Raw genomic sequence first — 15779 nt, forward strand, 5'->3', positions numbered from 1 at the left:
GTTCCTCTTCACTCTCTGCCATAAGGGTGGTGTCATCTGCATATCTGAGGTTATTAATATTTCTCCTGGCAATTTTGATTCCAGCTTGTGCTTCTTCCAGCCCAGCGTTTCTCATGATGTACTCTGCATACATGAGTTTAAAAACAAAAAGAAAGGTGCCCTGTCTGGACAGCCAGACCACTCAGGCCTGATAACCATTCAACTAGATAGAGGGTCTAGCAGGAGTTAAGTTCTGGCCATGCCCAAGTTTCTTAGTGAACAAAGAGATGTGGCCTGTGTAGGATAGGATAATGCAGAGTTAAGGCTGGAAAGGTAGACCCAGAATGAATGTGCAGGGCTGACTGTCAGGATAATTTCAACTTTTAAAGAGGATAGGTTAGTGCTGTTTTTTTTCTTCCTTTGTATGATAGAGTGTGTACTGGACATTGTGCACAGTGAGAATGTGTTAGTCGCTCAGTCATATCCGCCTCTTTGCAATATCGCGGGCTGTAACCCTCCACGCTCCTCTGTCCGCGCAATTCTCCAGGCAAGAATATGGAGTGGATTGCCATTTTCTTCGGGGAGCTTCCCGACCCAGGGATTGAACCCAGGTCTCCTGTATTACAGGCAGATTCTTTACCATCTAAGCCCAAAGAGATTAGGTGGAGATAAACTGATCTTGAGTTTAAGAACTCTCCTAAGACACACAAAGTATCCCTTTTGGAATTAGCATAAAGGCAAGGAAATGGCAACCCACTCCAGTATTCTTGCCTGGAGAATTTCATAAACAGAACCTGTCAGGCTACAGTCCATGGGGTCGCAGAGTTGGACACGACTGAGCAACTAACACACACAGGGTAAACTGTAAAAAAGTGGCTTCTCAGCTGGAATGTGAAGGATTAGGTGGTATTCGTAAGAAAGTGTTATTTCAGAAGAGGGAAACAAGTGAACAAAAGTCAGGAGCCCTGAGGGTGCCAGACCTAGCTGGAGACAGGTCATCAGGTGTGGCTGGAGTGTGCCAGAGGCAGGAACCAGACTTGAACGACCCTGAACACCATTCATAGAGCTCTTTTTCTGTGGGAAAGGGCTTCTCTGATAGCTCAGTTGGTAAAGAGTCTACCTGCAATGCAGGAGACCCCGGTTCAATTCCTGAGTCGGGAAGATCCGGTGGATAGGCTACCCACTCCGGTATTCTTGGACTTCCCTTGTGGCTCAGCTGGTAAAGAATCTGCCTGCAATGTGGGAGACCTGGGTTGGGAAGATACCCTGGAGAAAGGAAAGGCTACCCACTCCAGTATTCTGGCCTGGAGAATTCCATGGACTGTATAGTCCATGGGGTCGGAAAGAGTCGGAAATGACTGACTTTCACTTTCTGTGGGTAAAGCAGCTGCTTGATCAGATCTGCAACTCTGCAGATGAAGCAGAATTTTTCATAGCTGTGACAATTCAATTGCTGAGCAGGATCCCAGTGTAAGAGTTGAAGGCGAGAAGCACAGGTTAATAAATATACAGAGAAAGGTTTCAGAGAAAAGTGGCCACACTTCCTTGAGGATTGGCCAAGGGATCAAGAATTGTGAGCCTGTGGTCAGTGCTGTTTCACCTCTTTGGAAGAAGTGGTACTGCTAGCCCAGTGTGTGCGTGTGTGTTGTGGGGTGGGGAAGGGTTCAACCTGGTGGGGAAGGAGGGAGTGGTTTTGGATCCTGGTCCCAACACTCCACAGAGACCTGTTAGTGAGGGTGTAGCTGCTGCCATTGTCACTCCCCACATGAGCACAAGCTAAGAACTGTTCTAGCAGAGAAAATGGCATTGGAGGTGAGGATTTGGGGCAAAAGTGTGTGTGAGGCATTTCTGGCAAAACTGTTACATTAAAATCTGAATTCACAAACATGATCTGTGGTGGGGAGCAGGGGATGAGGTAGTTTGCTTTACACAAGAATTCATTCTTAACACTCAAGTACTTTGGCAACACATCCATACCCACTGTAAACTCAGATCCAACTGATAAAACTCCACCTTTACTTTTACCCACATTCCCCGACAACTTCTGTCATCCAGGCTATAGGTACACACACAATCCACAAAGGCCTCAAGACTTCCTGATAGCTTCTCACATCAGCTGCACAGAGACCAAGTTCTCCCCCTCCAACTCACCCATCTTGGAGGCAGGGAAACTGAGACACAGTGTGGGGAAGGGGTTGCTCTGGGTTTCCACACTGGCATCCTGTTAACAGGAGGGCATGGCACAGATGCTACTGTCATACAGACCTACGCTTTAATCCTGTGTGTGTGTGCTGTCATGTCTGACTCTTTGAGACCCAATGGACTGTAACCCACCAGGCTCCTCTATCCATGGAATTTTCCAGTTATAGAATGCTGGATCATGTCGCTGTTTGACAGAAAACAACAAAAGTCTGTAAAGCAATTATCCTTCGATTAAAAAAAAAGAATCCTGGAGCAGGTTGCCACTTCCTACTCCAGGGATCTTCCTGACCCAGGGATCGAACTTGAGTCTCTTGCATCTCCTGCATCGGCAGGCAGAGTCTTTACCACTGCACCACCTGGGATCCTAGTTGGCCAAACTGAGCTCAGTGGAGTCTCTTTGCTGTCTTGGCTTTAATTCGTCATCCATAAAATGGGCTAATAGTTCCACTTAGCATTGCTGACAGAATTAAGTGGAATCGATGCCAACCTCTTGTGGTAGCATGTGCTTAGGAAGGTTAATGACTAAGGCAGACTGCAATGCCTCAGAGTACATCCTTCACCCTCACGCCCCACCCAGATGAGTAAACCATCAATCAACACACCGACTCTGTGTCCAAATGTTGCTTTATCTTTCGGCAGGAAAGATTTTCACAGTATCAAAAGTAAAGAATTGAAAAACAAGTAAAACAAAAACAAAACAACCAAACACAAAAAGAGCAGTGTTGGGCCAGCAGTACCATCAGCCCCCAAGCCCACAGGCCAGCCCAGCCCCCGGGCTCTGAGTGTGGGGGCTGCGTAGCACCAGGAAGCGGCTCTGCAGAGGTCCTGAGGGGCCCCAGCATGAACAGCATCTATTCAGCTTTTGGTTGGTCCAGGATGGTGGAGCCCCGGGGAGTGGGGTCTTGGGCAGGTAGGTGGGGATGTGATGGAGAAAACTGTAGACCTTCGGCTGGCAGTTGGGGTCTCAGGACACCCTTAAGAAGCTGGTTCTGGCAGGGGCTGAGAAAACAGAAGAGTACGGCCACATGGTGAGAAATAGCCCCAAGGCAGCCTCCCTGTGCTGGCTCCGAGTCTCCACAGGTCCCCATGGAGGCAGGAATAGTTGCCTGCTATTTCTGTCCGCTGGGCTGAAAACAGTGAACAGACTTTCCCCATCACCTCCAGCAGAGGACGAAGGTTAAGACAGAACCCCCGCCCCATTGAACATCATCCTAAATCTCAAGGACTTGAGGACAACACTAGAGGAACGCAGAGCCCCCTGCTGTAGGCGAGGGTGGAGGAAGAGCCCGGCCTCTCCCGTTGACCGTGGAGAGGTCACCTGTGCTCTGACTCCTGCCTCAGGCTCCAGGTGCCTGGCCCAGGCTGGGCCCCCAGCCTGCACCAGCAATGCTCCCTCACACACTCGGGCTCACAAGCAAGGCTACGAGAAGGGTGGAGAAGGTCAAAGTTGGAGGGCATTTATTGGTTGGGAGCACCCCCGTCTTGAGAAAGAGACCAGTCAAGAGGGAGAGACAGAAGATGGCTGGTGGATGGATGGGGTTTAGATGGATGAGGTTTCCTACGTAACAGAGGCACTGGGCTGGGGGAGGCAGTGTGACTTGTTTTCTCTCAAAAGGGGCAACAGATGAAGGTGCCTGGGGTTCTGGTAGCCCCTGGCTCCTGTGGAGGTGGTGAAGAAAGGCAGGATGGCACCCTGACCCTGGCAGCAGCTCCTGGGGGGTGCGGACATACCATGCCAAAGGACCAGGGAGCTCAGGCCCACAGAGCAGCGGAGCTGAGGCGAGCCCGAGGACTGCCCTGACCCTGGGTTAGTGCCAACGTGACCAGCCTACAGGAAGCCCAGCCCTGAAGGCTGCCCCCGGGAAGCAGAGACTAGTGTCAAGGATCCTGACTCAAAAGGGGACTCGGGGACTCAGTCAAGGGTCCAAGAAGTCTGCTGCCCTGGCACTGGGAAAAGGAGGAAGAGACAAGAGAGGACCTTCTCCTGAGGGGTGAGCTCAGCCCACCTGCCCCAGCTCCCTACTGCCTCAAAGGCAGCTGTATGCTTGCCAGCCTGAAGAGGCCCGGCCACGGGCAGACATCTTAGGGTGAACTATGGCACTCTACAGCTATTAAGCCCCAAGCCCAGGACAAAGGCCTGCCAGTCAGTCTTCTCTTATGCCCTGGGGGTTCCCAGCCCACTGCCTTCTCAGTTTTCTGTTTTTAGCCTGGAACAACATCTGATGTGTCAATATTTCAGATAAAAAGACCTATGCAGGTGGCTGGGAGGGGAGACCAGAGCCCAGCTGGGGGCCAGACTCTTCTTCCAGGAGGGAGCTTCAGTACCGGTTTCCTCATGGAACCCATCCTGTTTGAGGAAGAGGGCCGACCTAGCCTCTACGCCTAAATGACCTCCAAGGCCTTGGTCTAGCGGGACTGCCCTCTCACTGTTCTCTTGGGGCTGGGTCCATTTTGCATGGCTTCAGCTGGGAAGCACCTTGGTGCCTGCATGGAGGAGCCAGGCCAGGCCAATGAGATTCAACCCAGAGGCTGATAATGTCAGGGGTGGGCGCTGCCCTCTAAGGCCCATGGCCCCCTGGGCACTTTGGCAGGCAGCTGGTGAGGAAAGCTAGAGGCCTGGCAGCGACACCCCAGGGGATGGCAGTGTTGGAAGGGCCCGACAGGAGGGCCCTCAGGAGAGGAGATGGGGCCGCCAAAGCACCTAGTCCAACTCCCTGTGCTCCAGAGCATGAAATGGCCTGGCAGCGGCACAAAAGGTGGCAGAGCATGGGAGGGAGGGGTGCACAAACACTCGAGGGGTCTCGATACCTCACTGAGCTGTGCTGGGAGTGGTTTTCTTGAGGCTGAAGTTGGTCCAATTCACAGCAACTTTCTGACGCGTCTGCTTTGCAGAATCCAGACAGAACCTGTTGGGTTTGGGAGATGCCCAGGCAGGGGGTGGGGTGGGGGAACAATCCAGAGGTTCTCTCTTCTCCCCACTGGACCTGCTTCCAGACCTGTGAGCCCTGGCCACTAGGGAAACCAGGTCAGCTCTGTACAACCCCTCGGACCCAGGTGTTTCGGTCTAACAGTAAGGGGCTGTCCGGGTGAGGTACCCACACGCCTAAGGGGCAGTGTGTGAACAGAGTGACCTGCCTTAGCATACAGCCAGCCTCCTCACCCTGGATTTTACTCTAGCTAAACTGGGATGCCTTCTGTTTCTCCCAGGATGATGTATTTCTCCTGCCCTCAAACCCTTTTCATTTTGCCTGGCCCACTGATTCCTATTCCTCAGGTTTCAGTCTGGTTACCACCTCTTTGGGGAGGGCTGCCCTGGCCACCCCATCCTTCAGCTTGGCCATTTCTAGGCTCTAGCCCCATGTCTTTACTCCTCTAATAGCTCTTATCACTGGATTGTATGTATATGGCTTTCTCCTCCAACCTAGATAAGACTGCCCCCAAAACTCAACCCAGGCAAGAGCAGAGAAATGCAGGTGAATAAAACTGGAGAAAGCCCTTGTTCTTGGGGCCTGACATCCCTCCTGCTCCCAGTCCCTTGCACCTTCCCAGATGATCCATCCTGGCTACCTGTGTCCCTACCTGGGGCGGGGGAGATGAGTGGGAGAGCAGGCAGCCTCACACCTACCTCTTGAAGTACTCCACCTCCCGGTCAGTCTCATCCATCTCCACCCCATCCATGTCCTTGGGCAGGAACACATCGTCTAGGAAGACATAGCCAGGAGGGCTCAGTGCTCACAGCAGCCTCTGAGTCATGCTCCTGGGGCACTGCTGCTCACAGGTAAGGGCTGCCCTCCACCCCGTGGCCTGGCTGGGTGGGGGCCGATCAGTCAGTCAGTTCCTGGTGCACTCACCCAAGGAGGCGGCGGACTTCTCCTGCTTGTTGCGGCTCCGGCGGCTGCGGCCCTTGCCCTGTTGCAAGCTCTGCGGCCTTGCTGGGCCTGGGGGGTGTCCAGACTCCTGCTCCAGAGGCCGTGCCTTGGCTTCACCTGGCCAGTTTCGCCAGGAGCTGCCCTTCTCCTTGTCAGCTTTGGGGCTGTCAGCCCAGCCTGGTCCTGGTTGGGCCCCCTGGCTCCCTTCTCCAGCTTCAGCACCGCTGTCCACTCTGGGAGGCTCTGGGGCCTTGCTTGGCTGCTTGGGGCTAGGGGCCTGGCCCTTGGCACTGGGAGTCTCAAGGCAGGCTGGGGGCTGGGAAGCTGGGCTCACCTCGTTCTTCTTGGCCTGACTACCCTGTCTCCTGCCCTTCCGTGGCTTCCCACCTGAGGCCACAGGCTCAGACAGCTCCTGCTTGCAACCAGGGGCCTCCTTTATGCTTGGCTCCTCAGAGCCAGGGTTACCTGGCTTGGGTGTCTTGACCCAGATCATCCGCGACAGGTTGGGCACGGTGTTGAGCCTCCTCACTAGCCCATTCTCAGGGATACCAGGAGGGGGGCCCTTCACTTCTGTCCATGGTGGGTGGGGACTTCTCATTTCTGCCCATGGTGGGGCTGGCTCTCCTGGAGCTTGCAACATATGGTTCTGAGGGGAGCCCAAAGTCAAAGGGGACAGGTCAAGGTTAATGTCAGGCCTTTGTTCTGAGGAGCCACTGGGGTTTGAGGGGGCTAGACTCTGAGGTTTTGGCTCAGTGGCCCCTTCCTTAGAGAAGCCATTGCTGTCCACGCTGAGCTCACACATACTGAAGCTGGCACAGATGGAGTCCTTGACAGTGTTCTTGATCTCCTGTAGACGGCTGTTCAGAAAGCTGTTGACCCGATCCAGCTCCCGGTCGGGCCACCCCAAAAGACTCTCCCTGGCAGGCCTCAGCTCCCGGCTTCCAGAAACACTACGATTTGCTTGCTTCAGAGCTTCCGCTGCCAACTGGGCCTTCTCCTTTTCCTGCCAAGACAAGAGGCAGTTTCAGCAGGGGCTTGGCAGCTGCCAGGCACAGTGTGACACCCGACACGTCTGCTTCCAGCCCAGCTTTGCCACTAACTGGCTAGAAGCAGGGCCTGGCAATCCTGGCCTGCTCACCCTACAGTAACAAGGATGAAATGCAATCCAACAGGTACATGTGTGGGGATGGAGGCATTTACACCAACAGAGGGTAGGGTTTTTACATCTTGTTCGTCCAGGGCCCTAGAATCAGTCCTAGGGCCTAAAAGGGTTATAGGATCTCCCTCCCAGGCATAAGCTTAAGCAATTCACTCACTTGCTGAGTAGCAGTGGACTCATCTGCAAAATGGGGACAGTAATTCTGGAGTGAAGACCAAAGTGGGGATATGTGTAAGGAAGATTAGTATTATGGAGGCATTCTCTTCAATTCTGCAGGTGGCAGGAGAAAAAAAGCCATGACAACATGTAGGTCTTCCAAGAAGGAAGATGTGGGGCTGTGAGATACCATGGTAGATCAGACTGTTCTGGGTGGCTGGGAAATGTGTGTGCCCTCCTGAGGCTGCCTATGGGTGCTATTGGAGAGGGCCAAGTTCCCATAGGAAGGCCACTCACTGCTTAGATGGCCTCAAGGAATCAAAGGCACACCTAAAGCATGCCCAGTGGCAGACAAGAGGCCCCACAGCAAGAGGTAAAAGCAGCCCCTTTGCCCAGGTGAGGACCAGGAGGCTGAGGAAGGCTGGACTCTGCCACTCAGCATTGACAGTCAGATCGGGAGAGTGAAAGCAAGTCTGTGGGCTCTGAGTCACCCCACCCCTAATCTCTGGCACCAGCTCTGTCCCAGCCTCAAGGCACCAGCAGGTTGAGGAGGTCTTTAGAGGGAGACAGGATACAGTTTTCAAAAGCCAATGGGAATGAGGTGGTAGTGATGTGCTAGGGGCCAGTTGACTTCACTATCTCACCTGTTTACAGCTGATTTGGGAATGGAGGGGGAGGAACAGGAAAAGTTATGTGAGAAGAGGGCTTGCCACCACAATGTCAACTTAAGAGGGCGACCCTCTGCCCCAGGGGGCATACATTTATTCTCTCATCTTTTTAACAGGCTGGTTCTATAGCTGACTAGGACCACAACTGTGGGACCTTGGACAAATCACTTACTCTCCCTGAACCTTATGATCTCCATTTATAAATTTGGGAGAAAAACAACCAACCTATATATGTCACAGGCCACCATGAGGACACCTCAGTGGGTGTGTGTCCCCTTCCCTGGGCAATAATCAGGCTGTGCCCTGGCACAGTGGTGCTCAGGTGAGAAAGGAACTCAGGTCTGGAGCAGCTGTAAGCCGTGGAGTTCAAGGCTACAGGCAGAGCTGAGGCCATGGTGATGGACAAAGAACCGGAAGGCCCTTCACTCTGCTCTTCCTCTGTGTCAGAACAGCTCTGCTTTCATTTGTTAGGAATTGAGGGCCTGAGGACAGTTTCAATTGCAGAAAGGACTTCTGCTATACAAGTGTGAAACGACTGGTGTAGAGGGAATGATGTGGAATCGTGTATAATTTTGTAATGAGAGAAGGAAAAAGCATGGAACCACACATTTTTGCTATGTACCATAAGCCTGGTACCTTCCCACGTTGCCTCATTTAATCCCCACAACTGCCCTTGCTGTGTCATTATCCTCAGTTTATAGATGAGGAAACTTGACTTTGGAAAGAGTTAAGGAACTGACCCAAGATTACGTGCTAGTTAAGTGGTGAGTCAGGACGGCATACCCAGGGGTGATCTTCATGTTTTTAAGTATCATTTGACAATCATTTCTTGACCTGTGACTCTTATATGAGGCACTGGGCTGGGCTCTGGGAACTCAGCTGTGCATAGACAGTCTCTGTTCACTGACTTGAGTCTGCTGAGGGAGATGGATGTGCAAACAGGCTGTTTAATTCTGAGTGACAGTGTGAAAAGCAACAGGGGAAAAAGCACGGGGTGCTCTGGGGACCCAGACTGGGCCATCAGGAGGTGCTTCCCAGAGGAGGCAGTATCTCACTGAGCACTGAAGGGTAAGTGGGATTATCCTGGGAAGTGTGAGACAAACATATTCTAGACAAAAAGTAGAAGAAAGGCTGGGAAATGGGAAAATGTAGAATATTTAGGGAATGCAAATACTTAGAAGGACAGCTGGAGCACAGATCTCTTCTGGGTGGAGCAGAGTGGGCAGGGAAGCCACAGGGGCAGACTGAGAGATGAAGTTGGCAACCTAAGCAGGGGCTAGATCCTCAAGAGCCCCACAGGCCATATCTGATCCTAGATTTGCGCCTACAGGCAATGTTCAGTCACTGAAGGCTTTTTAAACAGTGTCAGTAGGGGGGAAAGAAGTGGATGGTGTGAGCTGCTGGAGGGTGTCACATGACCAGGACTGTTCGGTGACGGGTGGTGGAGAGAACAAGATGAGTCATGAAAACATCATCAACCATCACTACTGTTTCTGCAGCAGCTACTCTGTTCACTCTGCCCAACCTTTCTGTGCATCACTCCATTTCATTCTTGCGAAAGCCATGAATTAGCTTCTACGTTATTCTCATTTTATGGAGGAAGAAACTGAGGCTTAGAGGTTAAGTGATTTGCCCAAGGTCATACAGCAAGTACAGCAGAGCCGGGTTTCAAACTGGTCCAATTGCAAGGCCTGCTGCTCTCCATCACCATGATGCGGTCCTCCCCAGATGGCATCTGGGGTTCTGGTTGAGGCAACTGGGTGAATGGTGGTGTTATTAACTAGACAGACAACGGAGAAGCAAGAGTGGGCTCTTTTGGAGAAAGGTGACAAGCTCAGTTTGGGATACGCTGAGTTTGGCTACCTGTAGAATGTCTGTGAGGAGGTACCCACCAGTGGTAGGATATGTTACTGTGAAGCACAGGGGGAAACAGGGAGACATAATGACCTGGGAGGAAACACTATCTAGATGGCTCTCTCCCAGGCAGCTGTCTTGAAGGGGGAGGGCCAGGCAGAGGAAGAGGTGCTCACAAAGGAGACAGGACAGAGGGCAGAGAGGAAGTGAGAAATGTAGAGAATGTGGCCTCCCCTTTCCCCTTCCCTGCCCCCACTTGAATAAGGTTGGAGGGGCCAAAGAAAACAGTGTTTGAAAAAGAGAACAAAGGGTGAGATGCTGCCTAGTGGAAAAGAAGATGGAACAGGAGAAAATGATTTGGCAACAAAGAAGTCACTAGTGGCTCTACGGAGGAGTGGAGGTAGAAGACAATCTGCAGTGAGCTGACAGGAGTAAATGCAGCTGACATTTTTGTGTGGTCAGGAACGAGACCAGGGTGGTTAAAAGAGGCTGTACACTCAAATGACAGTTTGCTTTCAAAAAACAGAGTACTGGGCACAGTGAGAGGCTGGAGCCACCCAGCAGGAAGTGGTATTAGACTGAGGAGGCAGGAAGGACAGCACAGGCTTTAGGTAGGAAAAGGACTAACTCCTCCTTCATGCAAGAAGGAACTCTGCAGGACAGTGCCTCTCCACTGGTTTTTAATCCTTGTTGAAACAGGAAGTGAGTTATCTGCCAAAAAGTAAGGTGGGAGTGGGGAGAGTCTGGCAGCTGGAGCAGAATGGAGGTCTAACAAAGGGGCTGGGGTGAATGGAAATGATGAGGAGTCAGAAGACTAGAGAACAGCAAAGTGGGGGCTCAGGCAGGTGGGAGACCATTTGGCCGGGGTGCCAAAGACAGATTCAATCTAGCACCTTCCTCAAGGTGTAGGAGAGAGGCAGGCTCGGGCTGAAGCCAGGACTGTGGTTTTTCTAAGTGGGTATAATGGAAGGACAATGAGGAACTGAGAGGATTGGTAGGAGAGTGAACGAATGATACTCAAGGGATCTCAACTGGTCTGAGAAAAGAAGGAAGACAGGTGACAGTCTTCAGTGGATGAAGAGGAGTAGTGGTGGGAGGTTACAGATGACAGACCCAGGGTCGGTTTCAAAGGAGCAAGGGTTAGGACATTAAAGAGTCAGGGTCCAGAAATGGTATGAGGGAACAGAAAAATACCCAGCTTTATCTGTCTCCCCAGGTAGGCAGTAGGTAGATGGCTTTCGTGGTGGAAGCTGTGTTTTTGGTGGATTGTAGTTAAGCCTGGGAGGTGACGGAGGGGTACTGTGGAGGAGGCTGATGTATAAACAGATAATGACATGATCGCTAGTTACAGGACATCAGAACTGCCTACTCTGTGTTGTATCCTGGCCTCTGTCCTGGGTGGGGCAGGTGGGAGTATGCAGGCAATTTCTGAACTGCGAGCAGAGAATGATAAATGGCAGACCAGAGAGACGTGTGAGGTGCAGCCACAGCACACTGGATGTCACCGAGGAAGACTGTGGAGGAGGAAACATCTGAACTGGGCTTGGGAGGAGGTTTTTAGAAGGAAAACGAGGGGGCAGAGGTTGAGGAGAAAGTATATCCAGGCAGAAATTTATGAAAAACATACCAGGCCTGGGAACGGTGAGTGTGTTCCCTGGTACCTAACTGGGAACCACAGCCTTGGGAGGCCAGGAAAGGTCAGAGAGACCACTTCTGCCCACTGCACACTCCTGGCCAGGCAATGCTGGCAGGGAGACAGCAAATGCCGACCATTTTCTGAAGGCAGCGGTGAGACCCTTTGGTTTACTACTTCAGGTGCAGGGAAGGGGTCCTGATTTGTCCTTTGGGCTGGAAAAAGATGGAGAAGCACTGCTGTTTTCCAGAGCACCAGGGCTGTTTGACCACCCAGGACCTGGAGCTAGCTGGCTGTCAAACCCATTCTCTTCAGCTGCTGAGCTCCCGAGTGTGGAACTGTGCAGACACAGTTGGGGGCAGGCAGGCTAAGAGGTAATGAGGTGGCAGGGGACGAGCCATCAAGCTCTGCTGCTTGCCTGGTGGCAGGGCTGCCGGGAACAGTTCCCCTGGTTCTGTCCTCGGCCTTCTGGGAGGAGTTCACTCAGTCCTCAGGATGGGTCATTCCCATGGCTTCAATTACATCTCCATGCCAGCAACTCCCAGCCCCACATCGCCATCTCCACTCGGACCTCTCATGAGAATCTCCGAGTCACTGTGCCCCAACTGAATTTCCTGTCTTCTGCCAATTCCACCTGTGCTCAGTAAGGTATCCCATCCTGCCAGCCACCCTGGCAAACTCCTAGGAGGTATCCCTGACTCTATGATCTCCTTGTCCTGTAATGAAGAGATCACCTGCCTCTTCTGAAAACTGCTCCAGGCCCATTATCGATCACCTCTCCCCTGGCTCTTGGTTCTCTGGCCCGGAGTATCACTCCTTCAGGCTGCCTTCCATATTGCTACACAGTCATCTTGGGAAGCACATCTGGTGAGTGCCTTGTGTGATTAAGGCCCTTGGGTGAGCCCCCCTCAGCTGTAGGATCAAGTCAGAGCTCTTGAGCAGTACCATTCCCTCACTTCTATTTGTCTGCCTTCTCCTGGGTGTGAGCTCTGACTTCAAAAACTGCTGTGGATGTGCTATGCCCGTCGCCAGGAGGGTCCTCCTGATGAATCTGTACTCACTCTCTACAACACGGATCCCCAGGCAGCCTGGGGGTCCAGCCATTTCCAGTGCCTCAGGCAGGATGGGGGCTTCCCTCACCCCAGCACTTGTTGCACACTAATGTGCTTGTCCAGTGTTGTTTCTCCACTGGACCAAGCTTTTCTAGGGTAAGAACCTAACTGCATCATATTTGGCTCCAAGTATTTGCAGAAGTGTTTGCTGAATGAACATATGACTGACTGACTGAAGCAAGTCCTAAGATTTGAGGAATCCAGCAAGCGGCTTCTGACACCAGGACTTGTTTTTCCTCCAATCACTGGTCCCCTGGCTCCCTTACCCCGATGCCTCCCAAACTCATTCAGACCTTCTCAGAGAAGAGAGCCCTGCCAAGGCCTTTGGCAGCCAGTACTATTCATGCCCGAGAAGTCCTGGGGGTTGGGGGTGAGGGATTCCTCGGGGGAAAAGAGGTGGTAGAGCTGTGCTCCCCCCACACCCACCTTCTTTTTCAGCTTGTGCCGGGCCCGCTTGGCAGCCCTGGCGCTGTTGGGGACTTTGGGCTCCGTGCTGTTGATGAATTCCAGCAGCTCATCCACATCTCGATGGTCCACGGCGGGCTCCCCAGGGATCCCGCCCAGGGCGCCCCCCTTCATGGGCAGCTCCTCTTTGCGCCTGGTCAGCCTTGAGCGAAGCTTCTCTCGGATCTCGGTATAATTCCGACTCGTCGGGGCAGCGGGTGGCTGGGGGAGGGGAGGTGCTGACGTTACACCCTGGGCCTGGGAAGCCCGGAGCACTCCCACCCGCGGGCACCAAGCATGTGGTGAGAAGCAAGACAACTGTTCTTTCTACCACAGCCACAGAGGCCAAATGGCTTCACCCTCAGCCAGGCTCGGAGCCAAGGCAGCGGGGGGGCGGAGGAGTGGGAGGTATGCAGCAGTGCTGCGAGCATGCTGACTTGGGAGCCAGGAGCGCAGGTCTGAGCCCAGGCTTCGTCACTCGGAAGCTGTATGACCTTGGGCAGGTTCACTGAGTCTTTGTGAGCCTCGATTTTGTCATCTCTAAAATGAGGATAACAACTTCTAGCTCAAAGGTGACCAGCAACATAACTGCTTGAATTTCTTCTGTCCTCAACTGCTCTCCCCTAGCCAGAAGCCCTTTCCTCTTCACCTTATGAGACTTCTGAACTGCTTTCTCCCCCTGTCCAGAGACAGCCTGAACTCTGCTCTGAGCCTCCTTCCTGGTGCCATCTGTGCTCACGGCCTGTCCCGTGGCTGGCTCCCACACTGAGGACTGAGAGCCTTGGCCTCCATTGCCTTCCTCACGCACAAGCCTTCACTTCTCTGTGATTACGCACGTTACGTATACATACTCATCAGAGTCATAGCTTTCCTCTGCCACTTCCTTTCTTTTTGCCTAAGGAAAAAAAGTCAATCTTAAGAGAAACCATGAGAAGAGCAAAGGTAGCAAATTGTTGAAAAATCTCTACCTCACCCATATGCCGTGAGGATCTAGCAAGCAGACGCTGGTGAGGACTCACAGGGTCCAAGCACAATTATTAGCTCCATGAGCAAGGGGGGCCCTGGGAAGAGCAAGGTGTTCCCCTGGCTCCCCTCGGCTGGCCCCCAGCCTGCTCTGGCCTGGGAAGGCTCACTCACCGCATTGTGGCCGAAGAACTCACAGTAGCAGCAGTCACAGAACTTCCCATCTCGCTGGTGGGTGGAGGATGAGGTGCAGGAGCTACGCTCCGAGCTGCTGTCCTCTTCCTCGCCCAGCCCCTCGTCTGCCTCGCATGGCTGGGGAAGCTGGCACGTCAGGCCACTGTGGGTAAACTTGTGCCCCTTGCACCCAGGGTCCCTGCTGAATTGGGAGAAAAGACAGGCCCAAAGGTGAGGAAAGGCAGGGCAGGAGCATGCTGTGAGGAGCCTGGGGAGCAGCCGCACCATCGCCTTCATCTGCCTCATCCCACAAAGACCAAGGCAGACAGACAGAATGAGCCCCTTGTAAGAACAAGGCAAACCTCGCTGTTCCTCAGGGCCCCCCTCAATGGCACTGTTCTGGAAAGTTCCCCGTGCCTCCCCTCCCCATGTCTACCATGTGAGCCTTCTGGACTCTGAGGACACCAAGTATTCCTCTATCACACACTACAGTGACGGTCTGTTTACCATCTGTCTTCCAGACCAGAGTGTGCATTCCCTGAAGATATGGACTATGCCACTTCTATTTTTGGGTCCCAGTGTGTACCATCACAAGCCTATACACAGTAAGTGCTCAGGAAGTAGGTGTCTGAACAGATTAGTGGGCTGATGGCTCCTTGGAACATCTAAAGGAGGTCAATGTCCTTTCATTCTCTATCAGTTCCCCTCACCCTGACACTATGGTTTTGTTTTTGCCCATACCGTGTGGCTTCTGGGATCTTAGTTCCCTGACCAGGGATTGAATCTGGGCCCCTGACAGTGGAAGTGACAGTGGATCATGCTTAAAGGTCCTTCAGATTGAGATCGCACCACTGCACAGAGCTGCCTTAGCCATGGTGTCTTGAGGTTAGGAAAGCAAATGTGCCTTGTGGGCCATATTTTGAGCTACTGTTTGTGCCAGGTATTGTATACAGCAAATTATTTCTAACAATCCCCCAAATCCTGCAAAACATGTTTTGCCATCCCCATGCTGCAACAGAAGAGACTGAGGCTCAGGGTGCTTCACTGTTTTGCCCAAGGAGCAGCTAGGACTCACCCTCCCACTGCACTGCTCTGCCTCTGGATTTCAGGAAGCATCCTGTAATATGGACTAATTTCCCAGGGTAAGGAAGAGACAGGTCTGAAAGGTCCCAGAATTCACACTAGAGGAGTCAAGAGTCCTGGGTTGGCCATCAGCAGTGGGAGTGCTCCAGGGCTGAAGTCAGAGGGAGCCAGGAGGAAGGGCAGGGCAAGGAGCAGCCAAGGAGGTTTCCTGGGGCAGGAATCATTATCAAAATGCTTAGAGGACTTTTCCTGGTGGCCCAGTGGTTAAGACTTCACACTTCCACTACAAGGGGCATGGATTCAGTCCCAGGTTGGGAACTAAAATCCTGCATATTGGGTGGTGCAAAATAAGAAAGTGCTTAGAGAAGCTTAACCCCAACTGACCATTATTCATCTACTATATTGGCCCAGTTAAAAATTCCTAGTGCTTTAATACTGGTGGTTACATCAATTTGGAGACCCCTTTGGAAAGCAATTTATCAG

The 15779-nt window shown here is 52.6% G+C and overlaps 1 protein-coding gene across 9 annotated transcripts in view; it reads right to left on the reverse strand.

Annotated features, from left to right (window-relative positions):
- Positions 1 to 2786: 2786 nt before the first annotated feature.
- The window catches only part of FAM193B (family with sequence similarity 193 member B), a 30622-nt gene continuing 17629 nt past the window's right edge, over positions 2787 to 15779 (reverse strand). For 5 of the 9 annotated variants that reach the window (XM_061151050.1, XM_061151058.1, XM_061151054.1 and 2 more), the window contains 6 exons: positions 14214 to 14415; positions 13059 to 13298; positions 6033 to 7053; positions 5807 to 5882; positions 4990 to 5087; positions 2787 to 3180 (listed from right to left, as the gene is read on the reverse strand). In XM_061151050.1, coding sequence (XP_061007033.1) covers positions 4991 to 5087; positions 5807 to 5882; positions 6033 to 7053; positions 13059 to 13298; positions 14214 to 14415 — 1636 coding nt within the window. In that variant the 3' untranslated portion in view covers positions 2787 to 3180; position 4990. Of the gene's footprint in view, positions 3181 to 4989; positions 5088 to 5806; positions 5883 to 6032; positions 7054 to 13058; positions 13299 to 13927; positions 14180 to 14213; positions 14416 to 15779 lie in introns of those variants that run through there. The other 4 variants (XM_061151051.1, XM_061151059.1, XM_061151056.1 and 1 more) reach the window with 4 other exon arrangements.

This window comes from Dama dama, chromosome 9 (assembly GCF_033118175.1).
Source record: "Dama dama isolate Ldn47 chromosome 9, ASM3311817v1, whole genome shotgun sequence".
NCBI lineage: Eukaryota > Metazoa > Chordata > Mammalia > Artiodactyla > Cervidae > Dama > Dama dama.